General features: G+C 37.7%; 1 protein-coding gene across 1 annotated transcript; it reads right to left on the bottom strand.

The window, feature by feature from the left end:
- Positions 1-354: 354 nt before the first annotated feature.
- On the bottom strand, positions 355-22,487 carry MTMR6 (myotubularin related protein 6). Its single transcript, XM_027713679.2, has 14 exons — positions 22,371-22,487; positions 18,013-18,129; positions 15,926-16,088; positions 14,844-15,001; positions 14,023-14,151; positions 12,831-12,965; positions 11,574-11,706; positions 7,004-7,113; positions 5,729-5,854; positions 4,415-4,464; positions 3,452-3,652; positions 2,654-2,788; positions 2,451-2,577; positions 355-652 (listed from the first exon to the last, which is right to left on the bottom strand). Exons 1-14 carry the CDS (start codon positions 22,392-22,394, stop codon positions 392-394), a joined length of 1,869 nt encoding a protein of 622 aa, XP_027569480.1. The 5' UTR covers positions 22,395-22,487; the 3' UTR covers positions 355-391.
- Between the last annotated feature and the right edge of the window lie 398 nt (positions 22,488-22,885).

Below are 22,885 nucleotides of genomic sequence, written 5' to 3'. Positions count from 1 at the left end.
TATATACATGTAGCTTCAGTCCTTAAAAGTTCAAGTTTTCTTGTCCAAATCAAATCAGTTTGTGAAAGAACACCTGTGGTTTCCTATAATGAATAAAGTAATATTACTATTTTAATCAATTTAGTGCAAACTGACCTAAGTCCAAAGACATACCATTCCTTGATTTTTAGTCACTACTTACCAAATGCCCGTTTCTTTTAACAAGACAACTAGACCTTTTTTTTCCCTTGAAAGAACAGCAAACACCTGACGACTAGCATGCTGTTCTAGCCTACATTAACAAAACTTGCTGATATACAAATCATGTTTTGGTCATGCAGCAGAGACCCATCCTCAAAATAATCCATCTCTCCATTCAATCAGTCAAGGAGAGCACAGTGCCAGATTTTAATTAGCAGGTCATCCTGGCCACTCCGTACTCCAAGCTGACAACAGCAGGCTCAGCTTTGGAGAACTCGGACACAAGCTCACTGTAACGATTGTCTGCTGTGTTGCTGCCCTCTATAGTTCTCACGGCATCATTCCCAGGGATCGGCGGCTGCTCCTTCTTGAAGCATGGAGGGGTCTTCAGTGCCACGGGGGCAGGATGAGCAGACTGCTGATGTTCCTTCACAAGGACCACATCTGACTGCCCGTTTCTCTGCTTTATTTTCTGAAATACAGAAAATAGTTACTGACAGTGGGAATGACTCTTTACTGATAATATTCTGCTTCAAAAGGAAGTGAATCCCCTTCTTTTGCTGGCCAACTCAGCATCTACAGAATCCTGTATGACATACCCTAGGCTAGATATGTAACAGTCATGTTAAGTGTTAGGCCATTGGATATTACATTATTCTCCACAGCAGATGCTACAAGCACTGCTTGCTTAAAATTTGTAGCTGAGCAGAAGACAGAAAGGTTGCCTGCCAATTAATAAGCAGGGAGCTTGCTAACAGTAACTGGTAAGTAGATGAAACTTGCTAATAAGTAGATCATGAGTCTCTTAAAGACATAGCAGTTTGATACCTAAGCCTTATATATCCTTCCTAAAAACCTGCCAATAGACTTCAGATCCAAAAAATACTAATACGTTTTGTTCAAATTCAGGAATACACTAAAACATGTCAACTGAAAAGCAGGACTGGAAAAAAGGACCTATCCTGCAAGCATGAGCAAGAGAATAGGAAAGATTTGGATTAAGGGTTTTTTCAGTTGTGTGGTTTGGGTTTTTTATTTGTTTGTTTTCGTTTTGTTTTTAATTCGAACTCACTCACCCAGTAACTGGGAGCTTGCACTAGTTAACTGAACAGATTTGTTTGTTGGTGTATTTGTGTTCTTTAGAATGGAGACTAAGTCCATAAGACTTCGGTGTTTCTTGACATCAACTTTTTGAAGATGGAAACGGTATTAGCAAAGTCTACATCAAGATTTCAAACAAATGCATCTCTTCATCACTCAAGTGAGAAATGTGGGCTCAGGTGAAGTTATTATCTTGGAATGAGGTTCTAGAAAATTCAAAACTGAGACTTTACTTTATATCTTGCTTATTCTTTAGATTGCTTCATCTTGAGTTTTCATCTTATTGCTTCAATTGTATAAAAACTTTTAAATATACAATTAAGATTTGAAACAGTATAAGATTAAATGACCTGCATTCATTACATTACAGTAGGATCAGTTTAATAAAATCTTCCCTCCTAGAAAAGCTGTGCTTCCCCCTTCTCCCCCCAACATAACAAACAGGAGTGTTACCTTTCTAGCCAGTCACAAGTAGTAAAACTGATAATCAGAAGACTTTTGCGTTCCTTAAAACACATTATTTTGAAGTTTCAGCACCTTAACTGACTATAACAGAAATATCAATTAAAAGCCACTAAGTCATACTAGAATAAAATCAGATACAGCCTATCCTGGCTGTTTACACTAGCACCCAGAAGTCAATTATATACATCTTATCTCTGTATTTAGCCCTGTCTTGAAATAAGCATTACAATGTACATGACCCATAATTATGGTGACTTACAACAGCATGCACCTGCATATGAAGTTAAAAAGACAATACTTACTGCTTCCATTTTAGTAGCTATAATGGAAATAAAACATTTTCAGTCTCCTTGGTTTAGCAACACAGCTGTAGCTATGATGGGTACCTTTTTATCCAAGATAAGTTTCACAGAAATTTAACCTACATTAAAATATCTTCAGTAATGTTTTGATAGTAGGAGAACTTTTACATAGTTCAGTTCATCAGTAAAGCAGAATGATGCCTAAGAGTAAAACATTGGCTGCATAGTCTGGCATTCATCACAGAAGCATACAGTGGAAGTCAAAAGTCAACATTCCACAGAGTAAGTGCCAGGCATACAGTAGTGACATTCACGTGAAAGCTAGCAGCATTATTACAACTTTAAATGTGAATTGGAAAGACAAGAAGTCACATATACATATACTGATTTTGTAATACTTACAGCTTCCAGTTCTTTAATGTCTTCTTCCAGTTGTTTATTTTGCTCACTCAAATTCATTATAAGATTGAGCACAGACTGCCTGGGATGCATACTTCGGTCAAACTGATGGTACATATTTCTCCAAAACCTGCATGAAGCAGACAGTTTTAACTATGCAGGATAATGACAAAATTGAAGAAGTACTGTGTCTTATTTAAACTTACTTAAAATTGAATGATACTGTATTAGGCTCCAAAAGAGTTAGTTCTGGCAAAAAGTCTGGATTATATAGAGGATTCCGATATTTCTTTTGTTCTGCCAGAAGGAATGGCCACAAGGAGTAGGTCTTCTCTTTTACTCTTAAAGCAAAAAGAGACAAAGGTCAACACAGTGACTGCAAGCAAAAAACCAGAAGCTCTTCAACTAATAAATCAATCTTTAAAAAAAGAAAAAGTTACCAGAAATACTTATAAGTCTTGAATTAAAAGCTCTTAGTAAAATCAACTTCTTCCTGGCATATGCTAATGTTGGATAGAAATGCCAATTTTAGAAGTACTACTGCTTTTAAAATACAATGTGAGACAAACTGACAAAAACTTTACAGAAGTTTGCCAGCTGAAAGCATTGGAAGCTACCCTATTAATTCTTCCAACTGGCTAGTCTTGAGCAGGCAAGAATTTTAAGCTTGCCTAAAAAGAGACTGGGGGAGGGAAGAATGAAGTGATATTTTCAAACTTAAACTTACCTACTTTGAGAGGAGAAAAAAAAAAAAAAAAAAAGAGGAAGAAAGGTACCTTAACTTTCCCTACGAAAAATCAGCATGGGATTTTCTCCCAGAATTAGAAAGACTGTCTCCAGAATGCAAAAGCACAAGAAGCACTGCTGTTCCCTGATGCAGTTCAACACAATTTTCAGTACTACCAATCCTGCCTCCATTTCTATTCAGAGCCTAAAATGAAGATTCACGCGAGTTCTTAGTCTGACAGAATAAATGAAAGACACATTACAATATGCCTGCTTACTTTAATTCTTCTCGTTCTTTTTCACAGTTTCCAAGGAAGTTACCAAACTGGCATGAATGGACATGTTCATGGATTTGAAGGAGGAAAACTTCATTGTACTCAAAGGCTTGTGGAAATTGCTCAGTCAGATTCCACACACATTCTAAAAATTGGGTGAACACCGGTGAGATCTCTTTTGGATCACCATCCAACTGACAACATCTGAAAAAGATTCCATAAACAGATTGAAACTGGTTTAAGTTAGAAATCCAAAAAGTCTTACCTGCAATTGTTTTTAAATGACAGCACATTAATTAGACACTAGCCTTGGTGTGGAGATTGAGCACCTTAGTTCAAGAACTGGGGCAATTTTGGAATAGAAATAAGTCTATATTTAACCTGTTTTTCTAACTTATAAGTAATCACACATTTGTATTCAGTACAGAATAGCAACATAAGACAGTTAAGTTCCTTTGTGTCTATTATTTTCACAGTCTTTGGAGTATATCAGCTAAAAGTAAATTAATAAGCAGTAAATAGCAGCAAGGCTATTGTCATAGCTGATGACAGGCAGATCAAGGGAAAAAAACAGAACTCTGAACATATAGGACTTCTAAAGATAGGTGTGACTTCATCATCAAAGTAAACATAAATGTAAACTTTTCTTTAAAGACATCAAAACTAAGCGTTTCATATTGCCTAAATAGCTGGGACATTGCCTTAGACTGGTTTTGCACTGTCTATACATATGTGCAGACCTAGCTGCTGTCATCAACATTTGAGAGCAGGGTACCAGTAGTACTAAAAAGTTATGTCTGCAATATAAATCAATTATCCAATACATATTTGAATAAATAGAATACAGTGCATTGTTTACTGAAAATAGCTTGCTGCTAAACTACCGCAGTGTTACTAGAAATTTAACATCCACAATCTTAGTTCAGTTTGCTGTATACATTTTACTATATTGGAGGAGTGAACTACCTGTCAGAGAACTTGTGCCCAAAAGAGATCCAGTCTTTCTCTATCAAGACCTAGAGGGTAAACAAACCAAATTCTCATGAAAAATGTTACTCAATCTTACATCTTACATGTATTAAATCCACAGGTTATCCATATATTGTATCAATAAATCTGATTATTTTGTATTCTGATTAAATTGTATTAAATCTGAGTCCAATTAATAACAGCAGGAGCAACCATTTGTCACTTTATAGCTTCTTTATTTTCTTGGACGCCTTTCAGAGGAGATTCTCAAAGCACATTTCCAAAACTAGTAAAAAAGTTCAGCAACTTGCTAATCAGATAATTGCTCTTAAGCCAGACTCACTTTAAGCATAATGTATGACTTCACTAGATTATCAACTTTCAAAATATGGCAAAGCATAGGAAAAATTTTAGTATTTCCTTCCTGCTATCTTAGTTTACATAAAACCACACAATATAATCTTTCTAACACTTAGAGCAGTAAGTTTGTTAATATCAACAGTAGCTTGTTTTATCACTTCGCAGAATCAAGCACCAAAAGGAACACAGTACCATCTGACCATTGCAGAAGTCTTCACAAAAATCTAATTGAAAGCGAGGAGTAAACAAAGCCAAAGAGACTAAATGACTTCCGTAAAGATTACACACATTCTCATTATTCACAACTTAATCCTCTTCCAATTCATCTTCAACTTCACTTTCATCACTTGTAATATTTGTGACAGTTCTAATCAATATATTGTAGTAGTTTTATGTACTATCTCTACGGAGTTCCCATGACACCTTGCCTTGCCACTGCAGAACACTACTGATTTTCCTACTTTAAAATTTAGAATAATCATACCGAAATTCCTCTTCCTCTCTATGGAAAAATGAAGACATTTAGATTGCTTAAACATCCTCAGGCACTGAGGGAGTTGTCATTGTTACATTTTAAAAATGTTGATTTGGGGACAAGTGATAAAATACAGAGTTGCTGTAATTTAGTATGTCTGCTATCTCACATAAGCACTTTGGACTATGTCACAGATAACGGGCTTTTTTGGATGCAAAAGACAATCATGGCAACATTTCTGCATGGTGCCTAAAGAAATCTGCTATTTGTATTTCAGTTTTTTAGATTTTAAATAAATGTTTTTTCCAGTAGAAAGTATTTCTGTAAGAAAGATTTATCAGTATACTGCAAATCTCATTTTAGATTTGTAACCGCACAAAAAAAGGCAGTATGTTTACACTGCTCCCTTTCACACTCAAACATTTTACATCTTTTATTTACCAAGGAAGAGCTCAACAATGCAACAGTTAGCTTACCATGAATCCTTTGATTGTTCTGTAATAGGAATCTAGCAAGAGAGCTCCAAGAGAGCAAACTTGGGAAGTCCTATCCCAGCCATCTGAGCAGTGCACTAATACACTTGCGCTCTCCATCGCTATTGCCTACAAAACACAGTTGTTTCTTGATGAATCTTCTTTTCCAGACAAAAGTCAAAATTTAGTAGATAAATAAAAAAGCTGCCTTTATCCCAAACTCATAGCATAGGCCATTTTATTTAACTAAGATAGAAAAATGTTTATTATGAGGAAAGAATTTAAAACCGTCAGAAAGCTAGGAATCTCTCCATGGAAGTATAGAAAACTCCTTACAAAGAAGAAATTCCACCACCACCTTTGCAGAAGCTAACATCTCCAGTGGTTCCCAGTTCTCTTTCTCTCCCTTATAAAACTAAACTTACAAGAAAAGCTTGCAACGTATACTGAAATAGAATTAGATTACAAATTACAGAGTACAGATTAAAAAAACAAAACACCACCAACATATCTTTAAAGATACTCACTTCTTCGTCATTATACTACACAAAAGTAAAGGTCTAGGAAATGTTTATTAGCTTCAGCTAACAAATGAAATCCTGTTAGCTCAGATGTTTGTCTGGACCCTTCCTTGGTTACAAACTGGTCACCACGGAAGGCCTAGCCTAAACCACCACAGAGGGTCATCTTTAGGACAATCATCCACTTTTAACTCAGTTAACTCCCTGTTATTTCACCTAGTAAAAACAAAGATCCAGTTTTTTTTTCTTCACCCAGCCCTCTCAGGTCAAGCCCTTGGCTTCGTAAGTGCCTAGCAAAGGCAATTGTTCCCCCAAATTCCTCATAAAGAGTCCCATATCCTGGCCAAATGAAGTCAGCATAGCCACTTTGGCTGCTCTGCAATTACTGCCCCAGGAGCTCTGTTTTTCAGGGTGCACTAAATAAGTTTGTTCCATCCTCCTCCAAACTGGTTACGCCTTTCAGAAATACTTAAAGAACCAGGAACCATAAGAATCCATTTATCTCCCAGCAAGATGACCAAATAGCATTCAAAAAATCCCAAAACATTAGCTGGCATAAAGAAATGAAGAAATCAATCCAATCATAAAGAAAAATGTAATACTTTAACCAGCATATCCAATGTACCAGTATATATACTAAACGCCTACCTCCAAAAAAGGTCAGTTGCAGAATTTTACACATTACATAACATTAAGCATAATTTTGCCTGGTAGCAAGTCAGCTTCCTATCACATAAAGAAGCAGCATGCAAATTACCTTGACGAGGAAGACAGCAGCATCCACCACAGCTTTGATGTGACGCAGCCATCCAGAATTCTCCAAACCAGACAAGAAGTCATTGACAGACAAACCCCTTGTGCCACTGACTGAAAGAAAACAGAAGTTAAAAAGCCTTAAGCAGTTGCAGCTACCTGAACCCTGCAATGTAGAAAGAAGAATAATTGCATTTTGTGTCTTATCTCCTGTGCTGTAAGTTGATCAGAAATCTTTCAGGAAACCACCACTCAAATGGTTTAAGGGAGGGGTACTACAAAATACTCTCCATCCAGAATTCAACTCTGTAGACATACAGTAATCACAAGTGACAAGATCTGTGTCTTTTTGACAAAATAACATTCCCAATAAATCCACTGGTTATCCCCAACAGGGAGCCTTACCCTTGTCTTACCAAGGAAGGAAATGCAAATGCCAAAGGCTTACCAGAAGTACTTAAAGATTACTACTACTAATAGGAAGTAGCTGAATCCAGACAATATACACAGTTCAGAGTAGTCAGACTGCCAGTTTCATCACCTCCACCCTGCTTAGGAGAATAAAGTGCAGTACAAGGACACGGTGAAGAAATTAAATCCATTGAGATTTTGTCTACCTCCAGACTTGACACACCACATTTCTGACTGATCTCTACCGTTCTTCCGTAACATACTTTGATGCTGTAACAATAATGCCAACTGAGAGGGCAAGGAAGAACTCGAGTTAAAGAAAAGATGCCTTGCAGCATAGCACCAAGCACTGTAGACTAAAAGCTTCTCACACAGACAATTACCAATTCACATGAGACAGATAACCTGGTTCTTGTACAATTTTAAGTAGCAACTTACACAGTTACATTACTGTCTGAATATGACAAACTTTTGGCAATAAAAAAAAATAATTTGCTGGCTAATATAACTTCAGCTATGTGTAATTCTAAGAGAAGATACCTGTGGCTGCCACCTACAAAAATACCCGCCCCTGCCACAGTGGAAGCCTACTTTCCACTAAGCTTAACAGTTGGTCTCGATGATCTTAAAAGTCTTTCAACCTAAATGATTTTATGATTCTAAACTATTGGGCCTCAATGAAAATAAAAAGGCTCTGTAGATGAAAGTCAGCAGTAGGGATATAACAGCTCCAAAATAATCTTTATCTCTGATCATGGAAGGAAGTGAGTCAGCAGCAAAAGCAGAGAGCAAAATTCACCAAATCCCTCTGTGACACAGTTTCATATTCAACCAAGGCCCCTGATGTAACGAAGGCTATAAACTCTTGAACCACTGCCTCTCAGAGCTTTCCTGTATCTGCACTAGATGTTTCTCAGCTTTCAGCCAAAGTTTTGGTACACTCCCCATTGCTCAGGAAGATTTGTAGCGCCAAATGTTGCTGAATACTAGAACAAAGACAGGCTTCCAAACAAGTATTGCAGCACCTTTTCTAAAACCCATAGATCTTTGTCATCTACAAAACTACCTAGCAAACGATAGCGCAATCAGATAACAAAACATCAAGAAACCCCTGGATACAAGACCTAATTTTAAAGGTTAGTCTGTAGATATCAGTAGAAGCAAGCTAGTTTTCCCTTGTCTTTGAAAGAGCATCATTAGGCAAGAGCTCCACTTCTGAAAGGTCTAGCATATGGAAGAAATCAGGAGAGAACTACTTGATCCTTTCAGCTAGCTCACATTCTCTCTACACCAGTGGTTCCATACACCGTTCAATCACAATAGCACACAAACAGGTCTAGCACTCTATGGTAAAGGAAAGAAACTAAAAATAGTCAAATATCTGGAAATTCAAACATCTGCAGGGAAGGGACTAGACAAACAAGGCAATGTCTAGAGGCACTATTCATGGCAGCTCACCCCACATTCTGTACCTTATGATTTAAAGCAGAAGCTTTCCAGCTAGAAAACAAACAGGCTTCCAGCCCTCAGTTTGTTTTCACCCAGATACTGCTGTCAAAATCTGCTTTTGATCAAAATTTTCAGCTTGGCAGAAATATTTCACCACTAGTATTTCCCTCTTCTAGCTAGATCTCTATACTTTTATAAATGGAGGCAGAGATAGGAACACATATGTTGAGCCCATAGAGCTTCTATTTCTGTGAATTAACAAAGGCATTTTTATACTACTTGCTGATTAAATAAAGAAATTGCATTGACACTGTTCCGACACTTACGTGCTGAAAAAACGTAATTTTCCAGATCCTTATGGTCTTTTATAGGGTCAAAGATGATTTATGGTACCACTAAGATGTTTAGCTACTTCACAAAATAATTCAAGACAGTTTTGACTCTGTGATTGCCATCATAAAAAACACAAGCCCTACAAGTCCCAAAACCTAATCATTCCCTTGCTTATTTGTCCTTATTCACACTACTGCCTCAGGCAGCAGTTAAAGAAGTGACTAGACCTGCAGACTGAAAGACAGTGGGTTGCAGGCAGAAGTTGTTTTTTAACAAATAAAAAAACCTAAACAACCCCTTCCCCCATATACAAAACCCACAAAACGCCCTCAGTTAACACGCTTCCATCATCAAAATATACGTAACAGATCATAGCAGCTATTACTGAGCCTTTTCCTTAAATATTTCCTGCAGAAATGCTGCCTCTGACATACACAAAACCTTTTTGCTTATTAGAGTTCAATCTTTTCTGACATGCAGTACTATATTTTGAATATATAAAACCTGAACTCTGTATTTAATGTCACAGCCATAAATTTAGTCTATGTGAAGATTCTCCCACTAGTGTTGTAGCCTGCCCATTAGGGGGGCAGTCATGTTCATACTGAAGAAAACTATTTTAGGAAAGTTTTGTTGGGAAGGATTATGTCTTACATTCCACTTGAAAGCGGAATCATTAGATTCTGAAGGAATTCTGACACAGAACCTAGGAGCAAGACACATGCCAAAGAAGAATAACAGTTGTTTGTCACAAAAAGCCCAAACAACTGAGGACAGTCTCAGTTACAATGGCCCTTGAACAAACAAGGTCATTGATATCACATTCCTAATTTGAGAACATTTAGTTCAGCATGTTCAGGGAAAGCAAGTACACAGAAGCTAAATGGCGTTTTCCTCATTTTAAGTGATGAACCAGGGGTCTAAATAGTAAATTATTGCATACATCCCTAAATTTTAAGGGTCCTTCCTACCCCTAAAGAGGATTCTAATTCTAGAGTGGCATTCAGCAAAACTAGTGAATTATACAGACTGAACAGAGGTAAAACAATTGTGCTCATTTACCAAAAGACCTGATCTGAAGAACAACTAATAGACATCACTCATGATTTTGTTTCAATCAAGTTTAAATAAATCAATTCTCCACATAAGGAAAAACTAAAACATATTCCATCCTTAAAGAAAGCTACAGAAACATAGTTAATAAGTACTGTTGGTGGGATGCTAAGTCAAATGGCTAAGAATATGAACTCTGTGAAGCTTAAGTGTGTGTCACACGCATTTCTGCAACAGACCCTATTACACAGGAGTAGGGTTCTTAAAAAAGTAAAAAAACCATTAATACTTATATTAGCGAGTTTTCTAGAATTGAAGATATTAGTAAAAGAAAGAGGGATTACGCCAAACCTAAAAACTGAAGCTCAGGATCACGCTTCTCATCTTTCCCTTAGAAAAAGTACATGCAGGAATAACTGGAAAAATACATATTATCAAAGTTCAGTAGGATTCTGTGCAGAGTGCCTGAAGAATAGGTTAGCAGCACATACAGGCTCAATCAAAGCGAAGTAAGACTACACCACTAGTCTGGGAGATTGCTTGACTAATGTAGCCAGAATGTCTTCATCAACATAGGCTTCCATACAGGCATAAGCCTTCTCCATGACTGGATATATTTGCATATTTCTGGAAGCCAACCACTTATACATGTATTGTCAGGTGTGGAACCCAGACTTCTACCACTGTATTCTAATCTCAGTATTAGTACTCCACAAAGCATCTTAATTTTTCTCTCAGTTGTTTACCTAAATACAATACTAGTGGAATTATGAACATAATTCTGACCACCATTTTCACCACCAGAAGGCAGGCAGTGGCATGGTGAAGTGGCTCACATTTTCCCTGCCCCCTTCCCTACAAACACCTACAAGCACAGAAGTGGCTCACCAGGTCAAAGAGCTCAAGTTTCGTACAGACCACATGCTCATTGCAAATTCTGTGGACCAAAGTGCTCCTCGAAGAACTGATATTCTGTATAAGAAAATGTATGTACAGATAAACACTATTTTGTATATTTCCATTACATTGTACACGTGCTTAGAAAACACAGCAGTCTTTCCCACAAGCCACTGACATACTAACCAAGTTCACTCAAGACATACATGCCATTCAATTTTCTTCAAAACAGCTCCATGCATTGGGTTTACAGTTTGAAGGTAAAGGTTTAAGGTAATTCATTACCACAGAGCAGAGCAAACTAGTACTAAACATAGAGCTGGGATAAAATACAGAAATATCAATGCAGCTTGTGTAAGATATTATTAAAGACTTCAGAAAAATACTCATCCTATTTTCATATACGTTATGATAGTACAGTTAAAACATACCTTCCAGAAGTTTTTGTAAGCTGGATCTCATTACATGAATATTTTCAATGCCAACAAACTGGAACCTAATGTTAGAGTAGTTGTCTTCATTCTCATAGCCCTTCCCAGCAGCTCTGTTTGCCATTGCATTAAGCTTAAAAGAGGAAAATAAAAATACTGATAAACAGTACTTGAAATAAAAATATCAAATTAAGAAACAAAAGTCATGCAATTTCAGTGGAAGACACTGGGAAAAAAACACAAGAGCACATAGTATAAACAGATTCTAATATACAGTTCATGACAAATCAACTTGAAAGCATTAAAGTCTAAGAAAGGGATGATGAATAAAAACCAAGTTCTATATTTAGAGCTGACATATCTGAATAATGCACAGTAATTTCTTATTCTGTCCTCCATATTCCCACCAACAAACCTTCACCTGTTTGCAAACATTTTTGAGCAAAGACACTACAAAAAAATTCACCTAAAAAGCAAAGAGTAAGATTCAGACTTTTCCAGCTTCTGTGTTCAGACATTTGAGTGAAAGTAGCACCAACTGAAATGCAAATGGGTCTTAAAGAGCGGGAGTTAGCCCCCACATTCCAACACAGGTCATAGCATAATTCAATTTAATAACATAACATAATCCAATTTAATTAGACAGTGATGAATTATAGTGGTGAAGCACTGGAAAACGTTGCCCAGAGAAGTTGGGGATCCTGGTAGTAGTGTTCAAGGCCAGGTTGGATGGAGGTCTGGGCAACCTGGTTAGGGGGGTTGGAACTAGGTGATCTTTAAGGCCCCTTCTAACTCAAACCCTAACCCTATGGTGACCTCAGAATGCTACAACAGCATTTCCTCTACTTCTTCCTTGCTAAGACAGACAGTTTGCACAGATCACTTACACAGAACACAGTACTTCCTCCCATTCCAAAAGAAACCCCAACTCAGCTCATCTTTTCATGAATTTCATTTCAAACAGTTAAAATTACTTAGATCCCGCTCAACTACTCATTTCTTAAGTATACTTTTAAACGCACCTCTCCAAAAGTTCAGCATCATATTCAGTGAATTCTAGTTGAGTCCTGAGATAGATTCAACTTCTTTAAGAAAGCAAGTAATTAAACGCCTCCATAAAGAGGCCTTGCCTTCTCTTTAAAACATTTTTGCTCATGAGGGAGTCATACTTCACTCCAAATTTTTCTGAATTACACTGTATCCCTGTATTCTACTGTCCAGGAAAAGAGCCTTGTCTGAAGAACCTGAAGTACATACCTTCGGCCTGGTATCCATGACATACATGTAGCGATTTGAAGGATTTGCTTTACTAATGGCTTGCAACATGTGTTCATCTTCCAGGCACCTGGCACTGAAACCTGAGAGAGGTTGACTGCATCTGCAAATTGCAGCCTACCACAGAAAACAAAGAACAAATTAGCATCAGTTTAATATCAGTAGTTGAAATGCCTTGCATAATTCTAAAAAGACATGGAAACAAATTGCTTTATTCAGCAGATAACATCACTAAACTGAATAAAGTTCCAACTTTTTAAGCACATTACTTGGAGACCTTCCAACACAGTACCTACAATTTAAATCTAAAGGTTTATCAAAACATTTTTTCAGGCTCATTTACATAGGCAATGTATCAGTTTACATAATGGACCTAAAAACCCAAAAAAGTACAGGCTGGAAAAAAGTACACTTTAGCAAAGCAACTTACTCTCTTAACATGAAATGGATTATGTTTGGTTTTACTAACACAAGTATGACTTTATTATTGCAAGCGCAATATGTTATTATCTAAATGTAATTTTTGTAAAGTAATTTTCAATAATATGTTCTATTTCGGAAGGTATTGGGTACCAGAAGGTATCTTGCAAATAGTAATTATCTTCAAATCCATCTAGTTTCACAGTCATCATTCATAAATTCTTCAACTGAGCAAGGTGATTGTCCTTCTCTCTCTCTCCATATTACCCCCTAGCTGAGACAGACTGCTTTACACCACTCCCTGTAAAATCTTATTTCTCATCCTGTAGGTTTTTTTACCTTGCAAATAACTCCTTGGAGAACCAATTCCATTATTCTGTTGGTTTGTTGTTGGTTTTGTTTGGGTTTTTTTACCCGCCATTTTGACCTAACAGATTTTATTCCTGATACATCAGGGAACATAGATCCTTTAACAGAAAGCTATCTTCAGTTACTTTAATGTCAGTTTCTGAAAACTTTAGGAGATTCAACTGATTATCAACTGATTACTTAAGGATTTCTTGTAAACTGTCTTAGTTTAACTCAGCATCCTGTTAGGCATGACTAGTGTCAGCTGTATTTAAGGTTATCATGAGTCACACCATTCTCATAAAAGTCACTGTACTAGAACCTCCTTACCTACACCCCTGAACTACTGCCAAGTGTTGAGAAATACTTTTCAGCACATTTATGGTAAAAGGAAGACACATTATACCTCTTTATTTTTATGATAATATGACAACACTGGGAATCTTCCTTTGCTTCTGAACTTGGAGCTACCAACAATTATGGGCTTGCTTGCAGTTCTGGGAACATAAAGTTCTCTAGGATAGGTTTCACAAATCTGAAAGACACAGATACACAAAGAATTTTACATGCAAGGCACAAAGCCTATCTTAGTTTTATTGCATTCAATTTGAAAGATATTAGGTGAAATAAGAAATAAAGGATAAACACTAATATGTTTCTCTCTCTATATGTAAATAACTCAGACGAGGAGACAAGCCACAGATAAAGTAGTACAAACTGGTATCTAAGTTACACAGCAGAATACTGCCATACTGGCATTCAGTCTCAAGAATGTAATTTTTCAGTAGAAATGGTAAGAATATGTTTCAAATAAAATACTGGAATTATTTCCCTCATTTTTTTGTATTTGCAGACTACAAAGTAAGATGAATTCTAATCTAGGAATCACCCAACACTGCAAATGCTAAAGCAGAATCCTGCTCAGTTAAGAGAGAAATCACAAAGCCGAAGAGCAACAGAATCGCTGGGGCTGGGCCTCAAACAGGTAACTGTACTCTAAGAAACAACCCCAAAGAATCCATGCACACATACTCTCTCAATGAGGCCTTGGGAAAAACTTGGGAAAAATTAGAAAGCTGTGAGATTGCACACTGATTAAGCAGTTTACTCTCTCTACCTTGCAAGCCAGGTGATTTCATAGTATTAGGCTGTTTTCTATAGGCCTAGAATTCGAGTATAAAGCAGGAACAGATTCAGAGCAGAACATATTTCCATTACAACACTTACCTTATAATCACGATTTGCATCAGACAACTGCCAGTAAGCATTTGGCACTCCCATTCTTTTATATTCTTCTGCTAGATCAATAAGCTGCCAGCCTTTGACTTGTTCAGATTCATTTTGTTTTGGATTATAGGAGAAGGCATAAAGTTCTTCATATTTTGCTAAAAAGTAAAGAACATGTAATGGAGAGAAAGTTTCAGGCTTCAAGATTCACAGAGGCAAGACTAAATAGATACCTGGCCTGCCTCAAATATTTATTCTGCAACTATCCTACAGTTAACTGACACAGTTACAGATATTTAGAGGTAGGTTATGAGAATTTTCTTGAGTGTACTTGACCTATTTCAGAAGAGACATTTCTAATGCCATAAGGGCAAAGCACAGGTCACAAAATGAAGACTGACAAAACTGAACAAGGCAAAAGGCAGAATTAGAAGACTTCACAAGAGCTGATAGAACAAACTATTTCGAGAGGCAGGAACTGAAATTTATATCTACTGACCTTTAAAACCAGTAAGTTTTAAAGTTCCCTTTAAAACAAAAAAGATTTCAAAAACTTCGTTCTTCCTAATATGGTATTCACTTATCACAGATGACATTTTACACTGTTCTAAACACAAAGCATAAAATGCAAAAGGCCATACTAACTGACAGAAGTCTTTCGTAAACCTGAAACTGTAGTGTTATTCTAGCATCAATATTTCAGCTTTATTTTTGAAACTGCATGAAATTAGTAACAACTTAGTATTTGCTTAGTAGTTTTTTATCTATGGAACACACAGTTAAGCAAGACTATACGCATTTATATTCAGGGACAGAAATGTAAAAAAAAAAAAATAAAAGGATCTTTCATTCTGTTAGGGAATATCAGAGACCTACAAAAGCCAGACAACACATCTTCTGAATTTTTATGTAGATTAATATTTAATCAATAAAATTCTTTACATACTAAATTCATGTAAGACTTTATATAATGCATGTTTTTTAAAGAAATAAATAAAAGAGCCACGGATTTACACACACACACGTCAACTTGTTATCCATGCATATATCCATGCAAAGTCTTTCACAGTGACAAGTATTACCTGTTTTTGACAGCTGAAGCAAAGAGTTATAAATGTCATGACAATCTCTCTCCCTGGGAACAACAAAGTGAACTATCCTGAAGTTCTTGCACTGGATGACAAGGGGGCAGCCAGAAGTAGTCAAGGGAAGTTTTTCCACTGCAGCAATGTGATGATGCAGTATCTGTGACATACAAAAACTCACAGTGTAAGCATGCTGATGAGAAATAAGAACAGCATACTATTCAGATTAGCAGATGTAAGACACATTATGCAATGCTGAATACGGATTTTGACTAATTTTGTTCATCGATTATAAAAAGAAATACATTTAGAAGCAGAAATCCAAGAATGACATTTTGGCTATGATATCATAATTGATAAAAATTTAATTATTCTCTTCTGGCATTTTTAAGTGTTGCCTAATGTTTGTAAGAAAGAGTAAATATTCTTCTAAACGCAAAAGTGAGATGTAAAACGCCACTGTGGTTGGTCAGTTTGCTTTAACTTTGCTAATTGACAGGCTTATATCTAATTAGGCAGTGTCCAGACAGGGTATCTTTTTTTTGTAAGGATCTACAGGAACATACTTCAAAATTTTCAAAAAGTAAAAATAAAGTAAGTCAGGGAAAAAAATTCAAAGTATAAAAGATACAGAAGATTCTGATAATTTTAGAATTCCAGTATTTAACATCTACAGAATGAACAGGAGATAAGAAAAACATCTCCTGTATTACATACTGTGTCACGTAGACATGACAGCCTCTCAGCTAAATGCTTTTTGGCCACTTTAACAGAAGACTGTCACAGCAATGGACAGAAAAAAGTCCTCCCTAGATTTTTATCCGTGTGGCAAATCTACACAAGATTTAGGTAAATACACGGTCAAGTAACAGCTGCTCAACTGTGGGAAGAAAGGCAAAGATACATTACCTAAACAGAACAAGATGTTCTTGATAGAACTTCAATTACCTCACTGAAGCAATCAACTCCTCTTAAATATTGATCAGAATTTGACAGACATCTGAAAACAATGCCCAAATATGCATTTGCAAAGAGACTATACCTTGAAGACATTATGATAATTATACTTGGTACTTGCACTATCATCAGAAATGCAGTACTCTTGAATATAGGTTTCATTTCCCCAAAATGAAACCTTTTAAGGTAGTGCATAGGGAGACGCAAGCAAATAATGCTTCTGAATCGTGTTCTCCCCAAAAACCCATTTTGTATGAAAGGATAGCAGTTTGGTTTGTACAAAGTTGTACATTGTATTGAAGAATAACAGAAAAATAAATTTTCCTGAAAGCACCATAAGGTATTTAGTCAGACAACCACAATCCAGGGAAATATACCCACAGGGAAAAAAAATTAACCACAGCCAGGGAAAGAAGATTTCATCCTGGAGGACGAAAGACTTAAGGCACTAACTCAAGCTAGGTAGCTGGTCTCCAGTGCAAGGCAGAACTTGATGACCACATGTGTGCCACCAGGGCACTGAGTAGAAAAAACTAATAGGAATTGCTGTCCTAGCCAACTTTGATTGTACAACATTGGTACTGGTCAACAAGAAGCTGCAGTCCCTTCTGAAATGTTTTATTCCAGAGATGAATACTTCTGAAGAAACAGATGCTTACTGCTCTAAAAAAGTGCATGTTATCTTCAATATTTCACCAAAACCTAGATTTTTGGATTTTTGCTGTCTCATTTAACCTAGATAGAATCTAATTACGAGGTAGTTAACACAGAAATTTTAAACCTGATACTTAAACTATCAAGCAGTCTCCCACTCCTGCCTCTGAATTGCGATGCAAATCAGTTATTTAGAGAAAACCACCACACATTGACTCAGGAATACAAGTGAAGGCTATGGAAAAAATTACAGCAGCTTGAACAGAAGTGAACATTTTCAACATTACCTGATGTCAACTGCAGCAGTGTCATGCAAGAGTATAATCTGCAAATCGTTAACTTATTATGATACCATGAAGGAGGAGAGTGCAGGGAATAAATAAGAAGAACGTTTTAGTAAACAAATTCAACCTCAGATCAGGAAGAACAAATGTATCTGGAGAACCCGTGCCACAAGCAATCATTATCCTTACCCATGTCTCTTTCTGGCTTGAATCTATGAATAACAGATGAGTTGCTGTAAGGTATAGAGTTCCCGTCACTGACTTATTGCTCGTGCTGAACCTATCTAGTAATTTCACTTGCTCTACCTGTAAGAAAAAAGAGGAGGGGGAACAAAACTTAATTTTGAATTTTTGCAGAAAGTAAAATCCTAACTTAGCAAAAGCTTTGTCAGTTTGTGCAATAATTTTGAAAAGGGTAGAAAACATAACACAGCACACACAAGGCTATTCAGGACAAACTAGAGTGGTCACATAAGCTTTGAGAAGATTGACTAGTTAAAACACCCTGTTTCAATACAAGAGTGCATAATGAAGGCACAACACCAGGCTCGTCAGAATACTTACTCCATACACATCGACTATTGTTACTTACTAGTAAAAGAGACAAGGATATAATTAAAAAAAAAATATTAATTATTAAGTTTTTAGGGTGCTTCCCCAAAATAGAGTAAATACACACTAACAATTTCCTGTTCTTAAGATGCCAGCAGTGAATTAACAGCTGATCTCAGCAAGATGCTTCACTAGCTGTCTGCAGACTCAAAGCTATAAAGATTATGTTCTCCTGACTTCAGTTCTAGGTATGTACTGTCTTTTACATAATCCTCAACTTTAAAAATCTAGAATATCATAACCCTGCCTTATAGTCAAAATACATTCTAATGAAATGAAAGGATTATATTAATAATTATAAAAACTCATAGAAATTCAAGGACTGTGCTGGCATTTGAAGCAGATATTTCAAGCTTGAGTCTGGCAAGGGCAAATGACTCCTGGTATTCCATCAACATTGTTAACTCAATCCTACAGAAAACATTTCAAAAGAAAGTGATTTCTAGATAGCCTGCATTTTATCAGCTGCTTATAACTTCACGGGCTCCAAAGTTTGCTGTATTTGAAGCACACATTACATGATTCTTGGTGTGCAACGACATGAAAGGCAAATGGCTTATCTCCATGCATTCCTCTATTTCTTGGCAGCACTGTCTCATTAATGCCAAGTTAAAGCTCTTCGCCACTATTAAGTGCATGGCAGAACTCCAAAATCTTCCATGCCAGCCAGGCCATCACTGAGATGAGGTGACTAGGAAAGCCCACATCTACTGTGCCGATGTTAAGCCAGTTAATTCATATGTACAAACATATTTATCTCTAAAAGCACATATAAAACAGAAAAAAAAAGTTTTTTCAATTTAAAAAAGCCAGTTAATACAAAATAGAATGGAGGAAATTAAAATATCTACTAGAAGTCGGTATTATTATGATATTATAGATTTCAGTTTATAAAGCAAAAAAATTGGAAGCTACATGCAATCAGTACTTCAAAATACATTATGCTGAAACCAGCAAAGTATCAGTCCTCAGATATAGAGTAGCATAAGTGAATACAGCATAGCCAAAACAGAGAACTCATATTGGGCAGATCTGCAGCAATAAGTGCTCGGGTACCTGGCACTGCACCTCCCCAGCAAATAGAGAAGTGCGCAGAAACTGCTCCAGTTTTGTTCCAGTAACACAACGCACAAAATCCTAGTATGTGAGCTTTCATTCTCCTTCATGTAACAAGGCAGCTATCCTCAAAGTTAGATCAGGGCAGGCATTAGCGCTCTAGCTTCCTCAAACATACGTAAAGACTTCAAGAATCTGAGAACTAAATTGTAGGTATACTTTTCTTAAAGACAACTGAAATGTAATTTAGATTCAGCCTTCATAGATGACACATTCATTCAAACTGCACTCAAGTCCATTTCTATGGGTACTCAGCTAATTATACACTTTTTTTTTGGTTTTGTTTTGCTTTTTAATTGTGAAGTTTGGCAACTCCTCAGTCATGGAAAAAAGCCATCAGTTTTGAAGATGATGGTTTTGAGAGATTGAAGACCGCTACTAAGTTTTAGCACATTTGTAAACAAGGATCATTTAAGTAGTCAGAAGCAGTATTCTGATGGTAGCTAACACTAATAAATTAGTGAGTTTTTAAACCAGTAAGAATTTGAACAGCGATCTCGATCATACAGAGTATTTACAGGCAAAGAGTCACCAAAAAGTTTATCATGACTAGGAGTTACATATTAACAGGAAAAAAACCCCAAAGGAATGTTCTCGTAGAGGAGACAAGTCGAAATGGAGAGGAAGGGGGAAACTACACTTCTGAGGTCTTGCATTAAGAAAGTGAAAGGATTAAATTCGAACAATTAACCGAAGGCAAAATCAGTTACCAAGATTTTTTCACTGTAACTTTGTATGACATTCACTGAAACTAAAAGGCGTTTTCCCTTTCCCATTTAAGTTTTAGGCTTGCAAATGTAAGTTTAGGATTTAGCAGTCAAGTCAAGCAAACTTTCCATCTCCAGTAGAAAATCCAGAAGTATTTTCACTTGAACAGATTTGACTGAAGAACTTCCAGTCTTTTCTACCACATTTTGCTTTAAAATATCTTTAAGAACACTTTAAAGATTAATTGCGAAATCATAATATTCTTATTTGTAATTTCTCCATCCCATGTTGTGAACTGAGTTTCATCATTTGTTGCTACTTTAGTAGAAAAGTCTCACAAGCAATTTTTAAGTTGACCTCACTTCTGTATTCAACATAAATATGTTGGACAGTTAAAGTTTAGCTTTTTGTGAAATTAATTTCAGGTAGCTGTGCTGACAGTTCTAGAAGAATTTTAATGTCAACATTTCGAGCAAACTGAAGTTTGAGGAGGTATAAAACCCACTTCATCATATTCTCCTAAGGATAACAGCTGCCCTGCAGAGAAGCTAACTTGTGCAAAACTACAGTTATTTTAATTTTATTTTACTTCAATCAAATAAATTGAAAAAAGAAGAGTGCTGTCAGATTAGAAAACACAGGTATGTTTCAGAACAGTTGGAATGAGATCCAACTTGAACCTACAAAAACCCTGAACTTTTAAGACCTACAGTGTTGATTGTACTTCAGGTTTTTTTGCTTCCTATAACTGTAATACTCAATTATTACCATCTAGCCTATATGCATTTTAATCCAACTGGATATTCAATAAATCAACAGTTTACAAAAAGCTAGGCGAGCATCACATCTGTAACCAAAAAAAAAAAAATCGTGCTATTTCTAGCCATGAAATTGATGTTTTCTGAACAGATAAATTTTTTTGTATGAATTATAAAAATAATTGCTTCAGGTAGTAAGTCTTGTATCTTACAAGTTGTGTTCAGGCCCCAAAAACGTGCAGAACCACCACTTGCAGATGCAAAGAAGTCAGCTACCTGTAGCCTTTCTAGTCTCAGTTGCAGGTTTGAAACTTCAACAGCTCCTCTGCTCATCAAGAGACTTCGGCTTTAGTCTAGTTATCATTTTGAACTCAGCTATTGACTGTAACCATACAATATTAAGTTCCCAAACAAGGAGTTTCAGGCTTATAAGTAAACAGGTTGTTACGGAAACTTTATCTCCCATCTGTCAGCTTGGTGAAAGATTATTCCACCCAGTGATTTTAAGTGTCACTAACAACAGCTTCATCAGAGACCTTCCTCCAGTTTCACACATAAACATACAAATGTATATAAAAAATAAAAGGAGCTATACACATTTATATAAAAGTTATATAAGTTATTACTCAAAAAATTTAAAAGCCTGTTCCTTTATGTAATTACTGGTTATATATCCACGATTTGGAACCGAAATATGACCACTCCTTTTCTAAACATACCAGTAAATCTACCTAAAAATCAGACTGCCGAGTTCAGGAATTAATCACAATTTCCAGGACCAAACAGAGAAGGGCAGTCTTTTCAGCAGCCCTTGCAGTCAGGGCAAGTCCAAAATGTCAACTACAGCTTAGCTGGTATTTTTCTGAATAGCCTAATACACATTGCACATGCACTGACGGCTTGAGTCCTTAACAACACTCACCGGAGACTCCAAAATAGGAAAAAACAGAAGCGTTGTTTTCACAACAGATTTGCCTCCAAAGCTGGGAAAAGCCGCACGGAGCCACATCCCGAGCACACAAACCAAGTGCAATTCCCTCCCAGACGGCTTCTCCCCGCCAGAGAACCCCCCGCTACACCACGATTTTCAGCATCTTCCCCTCATTACCGAGACGGGGCCCCTCCGGAGCAGCACTACCGAACTCCCCACCGGAGCTCCCACTCCTTCCAGCGGCACGGGCCGCTCCAGAGCCCCGCGGGGAGGAACAGCCACAAAACGGCAGAAGGGAGGGAGGGAGAACAACAACGCCCTCGCCCGCAGCGGACGGGCCGAGCCAGGCAGGCCCTCCCGGCCCCACGGTTACCGCCGCCGTTCCCTGCCGCCCCTGTGCCGTCCCGCGGCGGCGGCAGTACCTTGGTGGTGCGGATGTGCTCCATGGCCCTGCCCGCCCGGCCGCGGCCGCCTCTCGCCCTCCGCGACACAGCCCAGCCGGGGCCGCTCCGCCAGCGCTTCCGGGCACGGGCGGGGCCGCGCGGGGCAAGGGCGGGGCCAGCGCCGAGCGCGCGCCCTGCAGCGGCCCCTCGCGGCGGGCGGCGGGAACGGCTGAGGGGCGGGGAGGGATGAGGGGCGGGGATGGATGAAGGGAAGGGAGGGCTGAGGGGCGGCGTGGGAAAATGACGGCGGGTAAAAAGGTAACGGTACGGAAGTTACAGGGGAAAACACGGTCGCTACGCCCCCGGTTGGAACGCGGTCGGCGCACCCGACCTCCCACACCCAATACAATCCAAGGGGGACTAAACGGAGGGTGGAGCGGAGCGCAGACCCTGCGGCCAGACTCTGTCGAAACCCTTACGGAGGAGGGAACTCGATGGTACTTTCTGAATGATGAACTGCACAGCAAGCAGCTGAAAGCCAAGGGAGGTAAAGG

Source organism: Pipra filicauda, unplaced genomic scaffold, assembly GCF_003945595.2.
Source record: "Pipra filicauda isolate LSUMZ 115617 unplaced genomic scaffold, ASM394559v2 scaffold142_size1944046_pilon, whole genome shotgun sequence".
Lineage (NCBI taxonomy): Eukaryota > Metazoa > Chordata > Aves > Passeriformes > Pipridae > Pipra > Pipra filicauda.
Note: the sequence above shows the minus strand (reverse complement) of the source record. Positions and strands in the feature narration are given on the sequence as shown.